This window comes from Ambystoma mexicanum, chromosome 3p (genome assembly GCF_040938575.1).
Source record: "Ambystoma mexicanum isolate Mex_15411 chromosome 3p, UKY_AmexF1_1, whole genome shotgun sequence".
NCBI lineage: Eukaryota > Metazoa > Chordata > Amphibia > Caudata > Ambystomatidae > Ambystoma > Ambystoma mexicanum.
The window spans coordinates 199,441,831-199,460,903 of NC_090925.1; the positions used below are offsets into that span (position 1 = coordinate 199,441,831).

At 42.3% G+C, this 19,073-nt stretch overlaps 1 protein-coding gene across 1 annotated transcript in view; it reads left to right on the plus strand.

The window, feature by feature from the left end:
• Nucleotides 1-19,073, plus strand: part of P3H3 (prolyl 3-hydroxylase 3) — a 112,194-nt gene that overhangs the window by 65,101 nt on the left and 28,020 nt on the right. The window contains exons 9-13 of the mRNA XM_069650633.1: nt 211-335; nt 697-792; nt 1,296-1,449; nt 1,673-1,781; nt 2,608-2,683. Of these exons, the coding sequence (XP_069506734.1) occupies nt 211-335; nt 697-792; nt 1,296-1,449; nt 1,673-1,781; nt 2,608-2,683 (560 nt within the window). The remainder of the gene's footprint in view (nt 1-210; nt 336-696; nt 793-1,295; nt 1,450-1,672; nt 1,782-2,607; nt 2,684-19,073) is intronic.

Consider the following 19,073-nt stretch of genomic DNA (forward strand, 5'->3'; position numbering starts at 1 on the left):
TGGACAACTCCATGTTTAAACATTGGAGCAAACCAATCATAGCCCTTGGTGCGTCCCTGCGATAGACCCCAGGGCAACTCAACCATAGCTCCTTGATCAACCCAATCATGGCCTCTAGGGCCATCAAAGCGCAGTTTTTGTTACATCTAGTAAGATTGAAGCACAGGAGCAAGTGGTAGCTCCTGGATAATCCCTTTTCCCCCCCTGCAGGACCTCCACCTTATGATGGCCCCACCGTCACCCTGGATGCCCGACAGCTAAATGGGACCCGCCGCGTGGTGTTGGATGGACTGCTCTCTGAAGAGGAGTGTGGCTATATCCTTCGCCTAGCAAAGGTAAGTAGCTGTGTTTGAGGGGCCCAACAATGGGCACTGCATGAAAAGGTCCGCCGTGCTCTCAAAAGCGGTACGACTCAGCCAGACTCCCATTAGGGCCACACCCGAGACCCGTGCCTCGGACGGGCCTGCGGATAATGCCTGCATGCACACATGCATGGTTGCATTGGTCAGTAAAAGAACGAATGACTGGCTGACTGTGTGGCAATACGTGTATGAATATGTGCGCAAGTGCAAGACTGATTGCATGGACATGTAAACCGGCGACAGGATCTATGAATGCACAGATGAATGATTGCCGGGAAGAGTGAATGTTTGGAAAGTGAATGAGTGGATAAATATCCTTCCTGCGCTCTTTCAGGTGGCCGGGGGCTCCGGAGATGGCTACAGAGGCAGGAGGTCGCCACACACCCCACACGAGAACTTCCAGGGCCTGACCATTCTGAAGGCCCTTAAGGTAAAGTACATTCTACCGCAGGTGCTGGTCCCTTTGAGAGGGTGAGAAGGTTTTGCAGGCCATGCTTGCCATGTACTGAGAGGATATTAGAACTGTGGCATGGGCGGGGTGTAATTTTAGGGGGGGCGCAGGGGTGATTGTCCCCCCAACTTTCATGGAACACCATTTTGTCCCCATTAATTTGGCTCGGGCACCTTTTCATCAGATGTCATGTCCCCCCCCCAACATTTTCAGCAAAGTTACTCCACCAACTGTGGGCATATCACCTTTTTTAGTGGGACCACATGGCATGATCTCGCCTCTGGTGGTGAAAAATGGAACTGCAGTAACAGAGCCCACTTCTGTGATGTAAGAGATGCCCTGCCCAAGGATACTTTGCAGGATAAAATGCTGAGTGGGCCTTGTTGGGATTCGAGAATGTGGCCTGTAGGTTCAATGCACAGCTCTACAGCAGGTGCACTAACCGCCTCAGCTATCTCACGGACAGCCTCTCCCTTCTACAGATGGCAGGAGAAGGACAGGCCAGCCTGGCCGATGCTCGGCTCTACCTGGAGGCAAGTGAACGGTCCCGAAAGATGACCGAGTGGTACTTCCCTTCTGCAGACACTCCGCTGCACTTCTCATACACTCACCTGGTGTGCCGCTCAGCCATCGACGGTAAGAGTCAAAGGCCTTCAAATCCCTTCTTCTGCTGTATGTAGATGTGGGCTTCATCTGCTTTGTCCTCTCCCTTTCCTCCTCTATCCCTCACATCCTCCTTCCATTGACTCATTCTGCCAATCAACGTCGCCTTTACTTCCCCTATCGAGCTTTCCTGGCCTGCCCCTCCACACTCAGCTCCCATTTTAGACCCCCTATGACTAATATTTTGTCTCTCCAGGGCAGCAGGAGGGCCGCATTGACCTGAGCCACCCCATCCACTGTATCCTGGATCCAGAGAGCCAGGAGTGCTGGAAGGAACCTCCTGCCTATATCCACAGGGATTACAGGTGCGTGCAGACTGGGCGGGGCTGAGTGCTGGAAGGAACCCCCTGCCTATATCCACAGGGATTACAGGTACGTGCAGAGTGGGCAGGGCCAAGAGTACAGGGAACAACGCCCTGCATACATCCACTGAGACTACAGTTGTGGGCAGGGCCAAGAGTACAGGTAAATACGCCCTGCCTACACCCAGTTGGGCAGGGCCAAGAGTACAGGTAAGAACACCCTGCGTACACCCACTGAGATTACAGGTACAAGAAAAGTAGGCAGGGTCAAGAGTACAGGTCAGAACGCCCTGCCTACACCCAGGTACAAGCAAAGTGGGCAGAGCCAAGAGTACAGGTAACACCCTGCATACATCCACTGAGACTACAGGTGCGTGCAAAGAGGCCATGGCCAAGAGTACAGGTGAAAACACCATGCCTACACCCAGGTACAAGCAAAGTGTGCAGGGCCAAGAGTTCAGATAGGAACGCCATGCGTACATCCACGAGATTACAGGTGCGTGCAGGCCAGGGCCAAGAGTTTAGGAAGGAACACCCTTTGTAAATCCACTGGCAGTGAAGGTATGAGCAAAAATGGACCGTACCGGAATCGGTGGCAGCAACCTCTGTGCCGCCATCAATTCTACATGTGCCGACAAGGACAGCATGCCTGGTATTCACAGTGGTAGAATAGGAAAGCGGTGTCATTGCAAGGCCTGCTTGGTGGGTTTGTGTCATCTGCACTGCATTCATTGTAGGTCCAGGTGGGTTGGGGGGCTGGGGTGTGTGTGTGAATATTGGTGTCTCCAGAGATGTCTCTGTGGTCATTCTGTCTCTTCTCGTCCCGCAGTGGTGTCCTCTACCTGAATGATGATTTCGAAGGCGGAGATTTGTTCTTCACAGCCATGGACGCTGCCACAGTGACCGTAAGTATTCACGTCACCACACCTCCTGTCAAAGCATTGCCTCCTGAGCCCTTCACAGGACATGACGACACATCTTCTGCCATAGAAGCAGAGCTGTTGCTGGGGGGGGGGACTGAAGGGGCTATAGCCAGGGGTCTTTTGCTTGTAGCCCCGGATAGAAGCTCAGGGGGTTAAAACCAAAAAGGCTAGCTAGCCCCCAATCCCGCCAGTCCCAAAATTATCATAGCCCCGGATCTTTTCCAGACCTAGCAACAGCCCTGCATAGAAGCATGCTGCGTTCCCCTGCAGGGGTCCCATTTGGCAGCACATGTGTGCCAAATTATTAGGGTGGAGCTAGAGGATGCTCCACCCCCCCCCCAGTCCCTAGGGCACAGAGTGAGATGTGTAGCTTGTGCTCCCTTCTGAGTTATACCATAACATGAGCCCTGTGTATCTCTGCATGCCTCACGCCGTACATTGGCAAGAGCTGCTTGTAGTTGCGGGCCAATATGCAGGAGCTATTGGTGAGGGCTATCAGGGAGGGGGATTTCATAAAAATGGGAATTTGCACCAATATTTTTGTTATTAGTAAAAAGAAAATCCTTTTTATTTGGCTGAACGGTACATTTGACCGATTTGGACTGTGCCATGTGACCAAATAAAAATATACAAATTGGCTAATACATACCGAACATGTGGAGCAGGGGTTGCTGGGGTGTCCCCTGCTCCTATGATCGGTATGTATTAGCCTTGGGGTGTTTGTGGAGGTGTCCCCTGCTTCCTCAATATTGGAGGCAGGGGACCAAAAAAGAAAAAGGGACCCTGCGGCGTCGGATCCGATCTGACGCCGCAGGGCTGCAGTCAACCAGGCAGCAAGCAAACAGGTAAGTAGGGAAGGTAGTAGGGAAGGGGGGTTGAGATGGGGGATTGGTGTGAGTGCATTTGATCCTCTGAGAACTGATTGCATGCGGGCTGTTTTTTATTCTAACAGTTTGCTACCTAAACCCAATTTTTTTGGGCTGTTTATTTCCTTTTTATACAAAAGGGAAAAACATATGCATTCACAATTATATTAAGAACTTTAAAAACATTGTCATTTAATTCTTTGTTATTAGTAGTACTGTGGCATGAAAAGACTATCAGAATGTAGGAAACTGATCGGGACATTCAATGTGACGGCTGACCCTGCACCAGTGCTTTGCAATCTGGTGTGTAACAAAGCAACCTTCTCGTGCTACCCCTGCTACTACATTAGTCGCCTAACCCAGCTCTTGTAAATCATGAAGCTCCTAGAAACCATGGAAAAGGCTGAAGGCATGCTACACAAGATTCAATAACCCAGCATAAAAGAGTATAGAAAAGAGTTGCACTCATTCTCCTGGGGCAGAGCTCTAGACGGCCCAAGCAACTAAAATGACTTGCAGCAGGGGAGGAAATTAATGTTGATGCTGTCGCCTGTAGGGTATTTTGTGTATATTTGGGGCCTAGCGGTATTTTCTTACCGCCAAAAATAAAGTAATTCAGCAATAATCACTCCTTGCATTCAGATTGGGTTTGGTATTATAGTAATATAGTGGCTATGCATTATTTCAGTACACAGATATATTTAGTTGGTATGCATTTCGTTGTGGTATAGTGATGAGCATAATTTCTTTGTTTTATTTGTGGTCCCAACATACAAAACCCCTTTCTTTTGTTTAGACTGTTCTTGTGATCTCTAGAGGCCTCAGGCTTCTACATTATTCAAGAACACCACATTTTCATATGGAATGCCACTTATGGCTGTTATCACTGATTTATCTACACCAGTGAGCTATGCTTCCATAAAGTATTCACAATAACATGTGGTATAATCACTAATTTATTTACATTAGTGAAACTATTTCCAGAAGCCTCTCTTTCTGCTGACTCATATACGTCCAGCAAACTATTTCATTATGTTCCACTCAGAAAACACACACACATATATACACTGAGTGGAACCACGCACACAGCTATTTATAATTGCTCATAATATTACTTTATCTGCATAGAAACTTGGCGCTTTAAGCATCATTCCCTCTATGGCATAATATTCTTTTTTAGACACCAAATGAAACAGAAACAGGAATACTCTTAGGCAGACTGTTTTATCACAATTTCATTTTAAAATGATGCATTACCATTCGTGAGACAATCCTCTCTGAAATAAAAACATGAGAAAGACAAAATGCAAGAACACTACGAATTTCTTTTCATATTTGCACAAGAGAGAGAAAAAGTACATTGTTTTGCCTTCAGCTGGCAACAATAAAATGTGTCATTTGAACACAGTGAAAAGCTATCGCTACACTGCCTGTCTAAAATAGGTCTCATGCACATACCGCACCCTCACTTTCATGCGAGATAATTACCAGCGAATTGTAGCTGTTTAGCACGCAAACTCCCCGGACTGGTCGCTTTCTTTAAATGGCTCAAGGCTTTCCTTCAAAGCACCCCAGCGAGGACCTGCAGTTCTGATCTGCGGTCTCTCAAGCCGGTGCTTATTGACTGGAATCTCCAGCCTGGGAAAGTCAGCAATGGACTGGGACGATACCTCTCAATCAGGAAACCCCATAGAAACTCCAACCAAGTCTTCCCCGGAGCTGTGCAAAATGTCCTCTGCCTTTCTCTGTCCCCGAGATTCTTTAGGAAACCTCCGTTACAGCCCCTAGGGTGACGTGCACCCAATAAAATGCTATCATGTCATACCCTCCTTCTTTAAACAATGGCTTGGCTTATACAGTTTAGAAACTGTATCTACTCATTTCCTGGCATGCAGATTTTGCATCCAGCTAACACAGTGAACAAAGAAAAAAAAAAAATGAATCCAAGTGCACGTTTAAAATTACTTTCAGCCTGCCTCATTTTGCACTGAGAACACATTATGATATTAATAAGTTAAGATCATGTTAGCATTGTTAATTATATTAGTTCATTAATCCTCTAATGTGTCTCCTGCAACCAACAGAGGCATTTCAGGAGAAAAAAAAATGGTGCAATTGCTTGTACTGCATTATAGCAATACATTGATTTCATGCAGTGGTGCTGCACTCCAAAAACACGCTAAATAATCCTACATATCCCCTCCTTTTTTCTGAGAATTGGCAGTGGTCCAAGCGTAATTGGAAGAAATCCAACTTGCTACCTTTCTTCTTTTTTTAAAATGTATGCGTGTTGGGATATCTTTCTCTCCCCATTGTAGCCACTAACATGAGCAACATCTTCATTTTTACTGATAAAACAATCAACCATCCTCCCATTATTAGCACCAGGACAGCTAAACCCACTATAGAGCGTTTCCCCCCCAGGTTCCCCAATTAAATCTTTCCACTTCTATTATTCCCAGGTTACTAACCGTAATGTTGTTCTTTCTTAGATTCATTTTCACTACGTGTTTCTCTTTATGATTCAATAAGAATTCTAGGTCCGGGTCTATTGGAAATGCATCCCTTTGAAAAAATTCAATATTTTCTACTTGGCTTTCCCAAATGTCATTCGTAACATGAAATAATGTTAACCCTCCAATCGACACAATTGTATCCTTTGCAACCTGTAAGTAAAAGACATTATATATCACCTGTTTAACCACATATGTTCCATGATTTAAGTGTACTACTGTAAGGTTTTTTAAAAAGGTGCTGATCAACCATTTACCTTTGACCATTTTAGCCTGTGCTAATTCTTCACTCCCCATATTGCTAATGATCACTTCACATTCTTCTGATATACTTGGGTCAGATTTCAAACCACAAATAGCGTCTGTAGCATCAGGAACAAACGGTTTACCTGGGCACATATAATTTTGTTCTTTAAATTTGACACACGTTTCCAAGTTTGTTATCAAGTAAACCTGAGGCTCCCATGACTGAAATGCCACCACTTCTGTAGTCTTAATCTTCATAAATTTGTTCTCTTGCCAAAATCCCACATTGTGTACCCACTTGGTTTGATAAATACGTTCAGGAGCTACATATGGGATGCATAGGAAGAACCCAATTTCCAGCCTATCCAAGTCCACATATAATGGCATTGCATTACCCATTTCAAATGCAATTTTTACCTGTATCACATCAATCTCCCTCCTTGTCAACCTTTCTATCATTTGGTGAATAATATCCTGTGAAACAAAGTACAATGATATATGTCCTTGAATCAATTGTGAAATTGCAGTTTGAACTTCTCTCATATAATTCGTTAAAAGTCTATCAACAGGACTCATTAGGACTCATTGGGCCTCATTACAACCCTGGCGTTGGACCATGGTGCTATTAGCACCATGGTCCATGCCGGATTCCGCCATGGTGGATGGCGGATTTACCGCCCCATTCCAAGGTTGGCGGGGCGGTAAATCCCCATTCACCATAGCCCCTTCCCCATTCCCATTTTTGGCCGATGGGGCTCAATGGGAATGGGGAAGGCGCTAATTACGGTGCCGTAATTAGCACCAAGGTCCCTTAGCGGGTTGGACTTTAACGCCTGCAAAAAGCAGGCGTTAAAGTGTGAATCGGGCGTGAAGGGTTTAACGGCACCGCAGCCTTTTATGGTGCCGTTAACCCCTTAACGCCAGGGTTGTAATGAGGCCCATTATATTCAAAATCTCACTAAGCGAATAATCAGCTTAGTTGCCCGTTGCATCACATCCGCCTGTTCATTCAATATGATCGCAGTTTCCTTTATGAACCTTACTTGTTCATCCAATCCCCCTCTAATCCCATCTAATGTTTTTTGTATTATTTCTAGGTCAACACTCAGTTGTTGTGCTTTAGTACTCAGCGTCCCTACTGAAATGGCATTGGCTGTTGATATCGTGGTACCTATAATGGCTCCAACTATAGACATTACCAATGAGATCGCAAGCATCACTGCACCTCTTTTTCCTCTCCTCTTCTTAATGTCTGCTGAATTCACAAATGTTTTCTCCAATTGCATCAATATATCTCTTATTGACTGCTTAGCATCCTCTTTTCCTATTTCCAGCCACTCTTTAGTCTGCTCAGCTTTAATTCCAGTGTTGTTAAAATGTTTTTCTATCAAAATATCAGGATTCAATGATATATAAATGTTCTGGAAAATCACCCTTCTATCACTCATGATGAATCCTGGTGCTTCTTCTACGGCAATACCAGATGCTGGTCCAGGTTCAATGACAACCTGTGCTTCTGAATTTTTGAAGTTCCCTCCGAATATCAACATAATTATCCATATTGTCGGCGTCCTCTTCAATGCTGATCGCTTTGCAGCCTTGATCTTCGCCCCCTTCTGGGGCTTCTCCGGAATCCGTCCACGTGGGCTCCAGGACTCCATCGTCTCCCGTGGCCTCTGGTCCCGTGTCCTCCAAGTACAAATATGTTAATATTCTAAATCAAATAGAAAAGAAATAAATTAAGTACATAGCAGAATACTAACTTCACCTTTTTGCCAAAAATAAAACATGCTTTGTAAAATATTTCACCCTTTTTCCTCTTGCTTTCTGAAATTAAACATAGGTTAAAGAGAAAACAACATACATAAAACAGCATTCAATATTTAATACATTTTCACACCAATTCCATACATTTTAGCTTCCATTTTTATATATATATTTACATATATTACAGTGTTTATGTGCCATTATCATAATCGACCATCTTTATTTAACTTCTCTGCCACTACTATTGACTAGACCCATTCACTTTACCTTTTTATGTTCAAGGAACTTTATCTGCTTCTACACGCTCAAGTTGTTTAATCTCATGTTTAGGGTGACATGGTTTCATTTGATTTATGTGAACAAACTGCTCTATTGCTGTTTCACCTTCAGTCTTCAAAATTTTATAGACCACAGGAGAGACCTTATCTATAATTCGATATGGCCCCTGCCAGGCTGCTAGAAATTTGGAATTTTTCTGTTTACCTTTTACAAAATTAAATTAATACACCTGATCGCCCACACAATATTCCTTTACTGACGTCTTTTTATCATAATGTCTTTGCACTGTCAGCAGCTCTTTCTAAATTTCTCTGTACAAAAGCAAATGCATGTTGTAAGTGCTTCCTCACTTCATCAATATATTCATGAACTGTGGATGCGCTCACAAGTGTTTGCTCAGGTGTCCTGTATAGCAGGTGTTGTGGTAACACCATTTTCCTACCTGTTAAAACTTCATGGGGGCTAATACCTGTTGCTTTGGCAGGAGTTGATCTGATTGCCATCAGAACCAAAGGTAAGCGTAAATCTCAGCTTGAACCTGCTTCTGCCACGAATTTCTTTAAAATGTCCACAACAGACCTATTGCTGCGTTCAATGGCACCTGAAGACGCCGCCCGATATGCGATATGTAGCTTTCTCTTCACACCCAGTATTTGCCATACCTTACTCATTAGAGCAGTTGTAAAATGACTTCCTCCGTCGGATTCTATTCTCTGTGGCAGCCCAAACCTTGACCACATGGTTCACCTGCAATGTGGCTGCAGTTTGCGCACTACAATCTGGTGCAGGAATACACTCAATCCACTTCGACATCAAACACACCACACTTAAAATATAACCATGCTCGACCTCTTTACAGGCCCTACATAGTCTATTTGCAAATCTGACCATGGAAGAGTTAGGCCTCTTTTCATTAATGGAGCTCTATGCATTGGTGAAGCAGGTTTAAATTGGGCACATACTAGACACCCTCTAGTATATGATTCTACATCTTGGGTCATATGTGGCCAGTAAGCATAATCTTTTAGTATTTCCATTGTTTTCTGTAAGCCTCTGTGGCCTGCAGTTATAGCATCATGCGCATGGTGTAGCATTAACCCTCTGAATGAAAGGGGTACCACCCACTGTATTTGTCCTGTTATGGACTCTCTAATCATGAGTCCATCTTGTAGTCTTATTTGTTTATTCTTAATAGCACCCTCAACTCTTCTTTTCCCCTACAATCATTTTCTGTTAAAGGTTTTTTTTCAGGATCTATCAAATGATTATAATAGATTCCCAAAATTCGATCATTCTTTTGTGCCTCAATCAGATCTTGGTCTGGTGTATCATAACTCCACTGTACCACTGGTTGATCTGTCTCCTTTGTCGCTTTAGAACGTGTTACTGCATCAATTTGTATTTCACCCAGTAAATGTTCAATAGGTAGCAATTCTCCCATCACAGCCCCAATTTAAGCCAGGTGATCTGCATTATCATTTCCCGCCTTATCCTCTCCCGGAGTTTTCAAATGCCCACGAATTTTACTCCAGTATATTGTTAAATCATTTTCTGACACCAATTTGTCTATGGCTTGCATCATTTTTCCATGTTTAAGTGGCTTTTTATTGTATGTAATCATGCCTCTCGCTTTCCAACCAGGTAAATATTCCACAAAGCTATTTCGTGCGTAATCAGAATCAGTCACCAGGACAATTTCACTGAATTTATTATCAACTGCAGTAGCAATTGCTTTATAAATGGCTGCCAATTCCGCTACCTGACTGCTCCTAGCACCAATTCTCATCCCTATACTCGGGATACCTTCACACTTCAACCAGACATTCCCTATTCCTGACACTAATTGTTTACCACTGTCATTTTCAATGTGAAAGGCACAACCATCAACATACACAGTTGGCAAGTCTTTGCATGTTTTTTCATCAAAAGCTTTGTGTGATGATTGTTCAAATTCCTGCCAATTAGGTTCCACTTCTATTTCATTTGATACTGGTTCAGCTGCACAGTCATGTAAATCGCTAAACCTTGAGCAATTGGGCTTTTTTATTTTGGCCATATCTCACTTCAACAGGAAAACCCTGTAATGCTAGCGTCCATGAAGTAATTCTTGACTGCGCTAAATTACCGGACCTAATTCTTTTACTCTCTAAAAATTGCAAAGGTTGATGATTTGTCTCAATAATCACCGTTTCTCCCTGAACAATGGGGCGGAAATGTTGTAGCGCCCACACAGTGGTTAATAGGGCCTTTTCACATTCATTGAATTTAATTTCAACTTGGGAAAATGCCGTACTTGCATATGCAATGGTTTTGTGATTCAAATCATGTTTTTGCGATAACACTGCTGACATACAATGTTCAGAGAAACCTATTTCTATAAAGAAATCCCTGTCCTTTATGGGATATGCTAAACATGGTGCCTTTACAAGACATTCCTTTAATTTAGCCACTGCCTCAGACTGCTCTTTTTCCCATTTCCAGGGTGTATCGTATTCAGTTTAAGCAGTTTAGTCAATGGTTGAGTGATTTCAGCATAATTTTCAATGAACTTCCTGTTATAGCCTGTCATTCCTAATAGACTTTTTACCCCTTTCACATTTTTAGGATCTTTTAGTTTCTGTATGGCCTCTATTTTCTTCTTTTGTGGATTTAGTCTGTGTTCAGTCACTTCATGGCCTAGAAAATTCACCTTTTTCTTGCACCATTGTGCTTTTTGTAAAGATACTTTGGCGCCTGCTTTCTGCAATTGGCCAAGAACATGTCTTATTTCATCAAAATGGCTTTTCAAGCTATCGTTTTTTTATCAGGACATCATCCACATAAATTATGGTTCCTCTTTCTGCTGCATCAGGCATAGCCTTTCTCAAAAATATGCCAAATTCACTCCCACTATTGACATACCCGAATGGAGTTCTAATCCATGCGTATTGAGTCTTATCAATTGAAAAGGAAAATAAATTCTGTATCTCCTCTGCCAATGGCACACACCAATATCCAGAGGTGAGATCTAATGTGGTGAACACTTTTGAACCATGTACCTGAGCTAATCCCTGATCAATGAATGGCAGTGGCCATCTGGATACTGGCACTCTTTTATTTAACTCTCTCAAATGTGCACACAGTCGCCATTGACCGTTTGGTTTTAACACACCTAAAATAGGTGTATTGGATGTGCTATGAATGGGCCTGATGATTCCCTGCGACTCCAAATTTTTAATAATCTCTGCCAATGATTCTAAACATGCCAGCGGTAGTCTATACTGGCGTACAAATACTGGGCTTCTGCTACACCCTTCCGGAGGTGTGGCCACATGTAAATTAGTTAGCCCACAATCATAAGCATCTTTTGCAAATACATCTTTAAACTCCATAAATATCTTCCTCAATTCATTCCTATCCTCCTCGTTGTCACATGCATCCGCTAATAAAATCGGCTCCTCTACCATTTTGGAGAATTCTGGAAAATGTTCCGGCATGGGAATCTCGGCGCTTTCCTCTAATTGTGTGGCTGTGTCTTTGTAAAGCTGCCACATTTAAATGTTTTGGCATATCAGCTTCCACTTCAATGGGCTGATTTTCTATTTCATTTTCATTTAAGTTAAATGTTATGCAGTCCTCTTGATGACAGCACACTGTCTCGCTTGAATCATAAGGGTACACAGAATGAATTTTAAATATCCCTTTGGGTTGAGAGTCCAGGTATTCTGGCAATTCACCCTTAGCATCTACATACTTTTCAGGGATATTTCCAATCACCATGTTATTTAGATCAGCTGTGTAATGTGATTTTTGTATGGCCATTCCTACTGGGGAGTTTTCCTCTAAATGAATATTCTGATAACCTTTATTATTCACATCATTTTTACAGACCCTTCACCCACATCTACCAATGGAATGTATTCATAATCCAGGCCTTGCTGTTTTATGGATTCATTCAGACATACAAATGCATCAGAATCTTTCATCTGCTGTCCATTTTTGCATTTCAGTGTTATTGCAAACTGCTTTGTGAATGCAGGGATAACAGTATCTTTCCTCATTTGTAATTCAATTGCATAAGGGACCCGCTGTGCGCAATGATAAACCCTCCTTTTGTCTTCAAATTCAGGTGCCGGCCCACCTATGCGTGACCATATCTTTTGATTAAGGAAATCTAGCACCATACACGTTCTGTGCATGATGTCATTGCCCTTGTAAAAGTCATTTTGTGTTCCACACACTATCCAAACATTATTGTAAATTGTTTTTTGTCCAATGGTAATTTTCAGCATGCATCTACCTGCAATTCGGTTTTCAAAGTCTGGACCGTCCAAACCAGAGACATACTGGTTTTTAATCCTAAATTTCGGGTTCTCCTCCCTTTCCATTATTTTTTGCAACAATTTCTCATTAATGAAGCTCCTTTCCTGTTCAAGCGCTAAAGTGGCTTTTACTGTTTTAGAATAGTCATTTATCCCAACATGAACCCATGGTTGCTCATCTTCCATGTGTATTTCAGCGAGAGTGGTAATGTGTTTTTCTGAACCTGCTCTAGGAGCAGTATTCTGTTTGCATGTCTTCTCTTTTAAATAAAAACGTAAGGTGTGCTCATCTATGGCAGTTTGCCATTCTTTCCTTGGGTCTAAGTATATTTGTACAGGTATTTTTTTTATTTTCACTCTCCATATTGTCTTGACACATTAATATAACAGTGACGCTAGGTATGCAACTATTCTGGAGATACACCTCCACTGCATCATTTGTTTTTGCAACGGTGTGACATTCATTTACATTGCTGTTTTGTGATTGTAGTTTCTTAGGTCTCAATGGTTTTTTGGTTAAGGACCACAGTACTCCATTCACCCCATCTATGAGCGGAGATCATCTTTTCAGGCAATCTGTTCCAATTAGAAATGGAATATCACAAATGGATGTGCCCAATACCTCCTGTTTCATTCTGTGTTTACCTATCTTTATGTCAACCTCGGTGGTGCCTATAATAGGCACCTCCTCCCCGTTAAAATTATGCACTGGACCTTGATTCTCCTTTACTGTGATCTGATTCTGCGGGGCTCTCCCTTCATTGATACTCTTTACTAATTCTTTAGACATAATTGTAGCCTCTGCGCCAGTGTCAATCATTGCAAATGTATGGCATTTTTCTTCCACAATGATGGGAGCATAATACCTGTCTTCAACTTCCTCTAATACACATAGGAAATGCGAATTCTTACTGATTTCAGGGCTCACCTTTCTTAGGCCTTTTTCACTTTTGGCTAAGCACATCGGTGAATGGAAAGACATTTTTCCCTCCTTTTTGCTCATTCCTGTGTGAGAGACTTTATTCATTTCCCCATGTTCAGAGGTTTTTTGGAGTGTGGTCACCGTTCGCCCATCCATCCAGGTATCATCAGAGGTCACACTTCAACCCTCCAACTGAATATGTGTAACAACATCACTTGGCAATTTGTCATTGTCTAATTCTGTGCATTTGTGATTATTCAGTATGATACCAGCCCTTTTAACCTCTTCAAAAATATGTGGTTCAAAGAATTCTTCAGGTGATTGACCTGTACCCTCCTTTTGAACATTTCTTTTTCCTGCCTGTGTTTGGTCATGGTTTGGATTGCCCAGGGAAGGAGCTATAGCATCGCCACTTACTCCCGGTTCACTGGTATTCCCCATGCATGAGTCATTTTTCTTAAACCTGTCTCTGTTCTTTTGGATTTTCAGGTTTTCCTATTTCATTTGTACATATCGCCAATGTTTGATTTAGTTGTAGGTTAAACCGTACCACTCTTTTAGAAATATTTGCATTTTCTGTTACATGTTCATGTACTGGTATTTTCACTTTTAAATCATTAGGCATCTCAGAGTCATTATGCAAAATTACATCAGAGCAAACTGCCTTTTCGGCGCTGCAGGTATCATAAGTACTTAGTCACTTTTCAGAAGCCCCCCGATCATTGTTATGGCCATCTGCCCCCTCCTTTGATGACTGTTTTTGTGTTGTGCAGAGCTTTCCTATTTGCTCAGCCAACATTTTCACTTGGGCCTCGAGGCACTGGAATCTTTCCATCTCTCTAGAATCCTCTCTCTGTGGCCTAGATCGATATTGGTTGTTTTCTCCCTGATTTGATCTATTCTGATACCTCTTAGGAGAATGATTTCTATTGGGATGGTTCCTGAACTCTTGATTCATTTGCGGAGAGGAGCGGGGTGCACCCATTCTTTGGTTGTAGTCCCCTGGTGGGGAATCATTGTTCTGACGTGAAGTGTAGTTCATGTTCTGTCTCATGTCTTGTCTCTCAGGTTGTGGGTACCGGCCCCTATGTTGATTCCCATTATCAGCAAATCGATCCACATATCGGGGTCTATCCTGATTACCATATATCATGCTATTGGGATCAAATCTGCTTTGTGTCCCCAATGTCTGATAAGGACCATCATTTCTTTGATCCTGATTTTGTCTCTGGTTATTGTTCATACCTGACATATCAGGTCGATAGCCTGCCCGGGGCCTATCTCCTAAGTACCTGGGGCTGCTGTAACTCTCCCTATTACTAGGATCATGTGATTGGAACATTGGTGCAGTGTGTGATGACCTTTGTTGATTACCCCTCTGTTCAGGTGCCAAATTATTTTTACTTGGATTTTGAGCAGACTCATGGGACATTTTGGCTGACCTGATTTCCATCACTGTTGCTGAGGGTTCTTTAGATTTAGGTCTAGTATCTCTCATTTTATCACTTTCTCTACCCTGACAATAGAGTACCTCATATAGTTTTGTGCTTTGGTGTACAATCCATTCCAGGGACTTGTCACGGTCAAATTCACAGACCAATTGGGATATGATGTCTTTCTGCAGCCCATAGAAGTAGGCAGTTTTAAACTCATTGGAATTGGGGTCAAAAGATACATCAAAGCGAGCAAATGCTCTTTTTAAGTCTTGTAAAAACTGGCGAGGGGAGGTATTAGGCCCAGCAGTGATTGTGTAAGCGACTTTCTTTGCCTCCTGCAATGACTGGAAAGGAGAGAAATGACGCCTGATCTCTTTTTCGAACTCCGCCCATGTCATATTCTGCTGTTCATTCAATCCTCTTATAATACTGGCCGTCGGGGCATCTAAAGTTAAATGAAAATATTGCCTGTACTGTTCCTTAGGTATCTGTAGTGCTTTAAAAATGTCATGAACCGCTTCTAATTGATCCTCAATGCAGCATTCCCCTCCTTTTTTAAATGGTTTGATCAGGGCTTTAATGGATTTCATTATCTTTATGGGGCTACTTGTTGCAATTTGACATCTTTCATGACCCATCGCCAGCTAATAATAGCATGGTGTCATTATGGTCTAAAAGATGCGAAGAGATCTTGAGTGATCACGGAATCAGCCTAGATATGCTGCATAATGACCCGAATACTGCCAAATAGAAAATCTGGCGCACGGACTGGGAGCAAACTTGCTCACAACGTGCCACAGCCTCCATGATGAAGGACGCCCCGCTTGAAACAAGGCCATTTAACGTGCTACAACGCTATATCGAGATGTTTCCAGACTCACAGGCTCGAAGAGTGTTCATGATGCTGCGTCTGAACGCATTTAAAACTAACGAGCGGTTGGCGTCATGGAGAACAAACAAAGTCTCAACCTTAATGTGTAGACTATGCGCTAAAGATATGGAAACCCTGAAGCATTTGGCGCTATTCTGCACGGTACTTCGCTCAGAAAGGACAATTTACCTGGGGACTTGGGGCCTAAATTACCCCTCCCGTTGTGCCGACGACTGGTGGGCCTATATGTTTCAAGGATGGGACATGAAACTGATATTACCACTAACTCGATTTCTAATGTTCATTGAAAAACGCCTGAATATATTGTCGGCTGATGAGTAACAACGACAGTGCATTGCCTACAGTGCATTGCCTACTCGTTTGATAACTGGGAGGGGTATCTCTAAGGGACTCCTAAAAGATGACGTATTCTGATTATGTGTTGTGTTTTGTGTTTTGTTTGTAATCATTATAAAGTTTTGTAAGAAACCGATAAAATTTAAAATTAAAAAATAAAAAATGCATGGAATTGCACTACTTGGTGACTCAACCCTGGTTCCAGGTGTATGGGATTGGTGGCGGCCCCCAATGGGAGTATCAAATCCCCAAGGGCGCTGCAACCAAGTTCAGTCACCGGCCCAGTCACTGGGGCACTAGCCCTTGGGGTAGAAATAGAATTCACCTCAACTCCATTGAATGTGGTACCCTGCCGCCTCTCCTGGGACATGGGAATGCACATTTGCTGTTCTAAGTCCTTACACTTTTTAAGGAGCCTGTTTGCTTCGTTTTGCAAATAGTTGTTTTCATCACTTATTTTATTAATTACCTCCTGCATGTCACACATTTGCATTTGGCACTCATTAAATTCTTTATTCCTCTTGTCTCTTTCTTGAAGCATTTTAACCATTTCTTGTCCGCATTTTGGAGGTCACTTTCTTTCTCATAATGTTCTTTTTATAAAATCTGCATCTCTGACACAACCTCATCTTTATCTTGTCTAATGTCGGCCACCAATGCTTTTAAGTGTACCAATTCTTGTTCACTGTCCTCAAATTGTTTCTTGCTTTTGGACAATTGAACATCAAAATCTTTGCATTTAAACTGCATGTCTTTTTGGCATACATCCAATTCTGCTCTTAACATTTCCTGATTTTTACTTGCCCCATCTAAGTCAGTCTTTAACCTGTTAATTAGCTTGGTGTCATTTTCTTGCATTCGCAGGGACCTATTCAAAATAAACCAGATTTTGGCGCATAGCCGTATCAAACAGTCTTTCTCTGCATTTTTATCGGCTGCATTTAATAACCTTAGAAGGCAGACCTGAATTATGCTGCCTTCTGCAAAAATATTGTCTAGTTTTTCTTTCTGCACCTCACCCTGAATGCGGTCATGCCATTCTGAGGTACTGTTTGATGACTACGTCCCATGTGCGAATAACTTTGCCTCTAAATATTGCACTAGGTCTGAGAATGTGGTTTCCCTTTGAGACATTCTGAAATTCGTTTTTAGTGACACACTGCTATTATGAAATGGGTTCCCTTTAATGTACAGATGGCGGTGTGAGACAAACTTGCCACGCCCAGTAGGTGCTCTATGATCACTTTCCCGGCGTGCAACGCACCATAAATATGTAGGGTGTTTTGTGTATATTTGGGGCCTAGCGGTATTTTCTTACTGCCAAAAATAAAGTAATTCAGCAATAATCACTCCTTGCATTCAGATTGGGTTTGGTATTATAGTAATATAGTGGCTATGCATTATTTCAGTACACAGATACATTTAGTTGGTATGCATTTCGTTGTGGTATAGTGATGAGCATAATTTCTTTGTTTTATTTGTGGCCCCAACATACAAAACCCCTTTCTTTTGTTTAGACTGTTCTTGTGATCTCTAGAGGCCTCAGGCTTCTACATTATTCAAGAACACCACATTTTCATATGGAATGCCACTTATGGCTGTTATCACTGATTTATCTACACCATTGAGCTATGCTTCCATAAAGTATTCACAATAACATGTGGTATAATCACTAATTTATTTACGTTAGTGAAACTATTTCCAGAGGCCTCTCTTTCTGCTGACTCCTATACGTCCAGCAAACTATTTCATTATGTTCCACTCAGAAAACACACACATATATACACTGCGTGGAACCACGCACACAGCTATTTATAATTGCTCATAACATTACTTTATCTGCATAGAAACTTGGCGCTTTAAGCATCATTCCCTCTATGGCATAATATTTTTTTTAGACACCAAATGAAACAGAAACAGGAATACTCTTAGGCAGACTGTGTTATCACAATTTCATTTTAAAATGATACATTACCATTCGTGAGACAATCCACTCTGAAATAAAAACATGAGAAAGACAAAATGCAAGAACACTACGAATTTCATTTCATATTTGCACAAGAGAGAGAAAAATTACATTGTTTGTTTTGCCTTCAGCTGGCAACATTAAAATGTGTCATTTGAACACAGTGAAAAGCTATCGCTACACTGCCTGTCTAAAATAGGTCTCATGCACATACCGCACCCTCACTTTCATACAAGATAATTACCAGCAAATTGTAGCTGTTTAGCACGCGAACTCCCCGGACTGGTCGCTTTCTTTAAATGGCTCAAGGCTTTCCTTCAAAGCACCCCAGCGAAGACATGCAGTTCTGATCTGCGGTCTCTCAAGCCGGTGCTTATTGACTGGAATCTCCAGCCTGGGAAAGTCAGCAATGGACTGGGACGATACCTCTCAATCAGGAAACCCCATAGAAACTCCAACCAAGTCTTCCCCAGAGCTGTGCAAAATGTCCTCTGCCTTTCTCTCTCCCCGAGATTCTTTAGCAAACCTCCGTTACAGCCCCTAGGGTGACGTGCACCCAATAAAATTCTATCATGTCATACCCTCCTTCTTTAAACAATGGCTTGGCTTATACAGTTTAGAAACGGTATCTACTCATTTCCTGGCATGCAGATTTTGTATCCAGCTAACACAGTGAACAGAGAAAAAAATGATGAATCCAAGTGCACGTTTAAAATGACTTTCAGCCTGCCTCATTTTGCACTGAGAACACATTATGATATTAATAAGTTAAGATCATGTTAGTATTGTTAATTATATTAGTTCATTAATCCTCTTATGTGTCTCCTGCAACAGAGGTATTTCAGGAG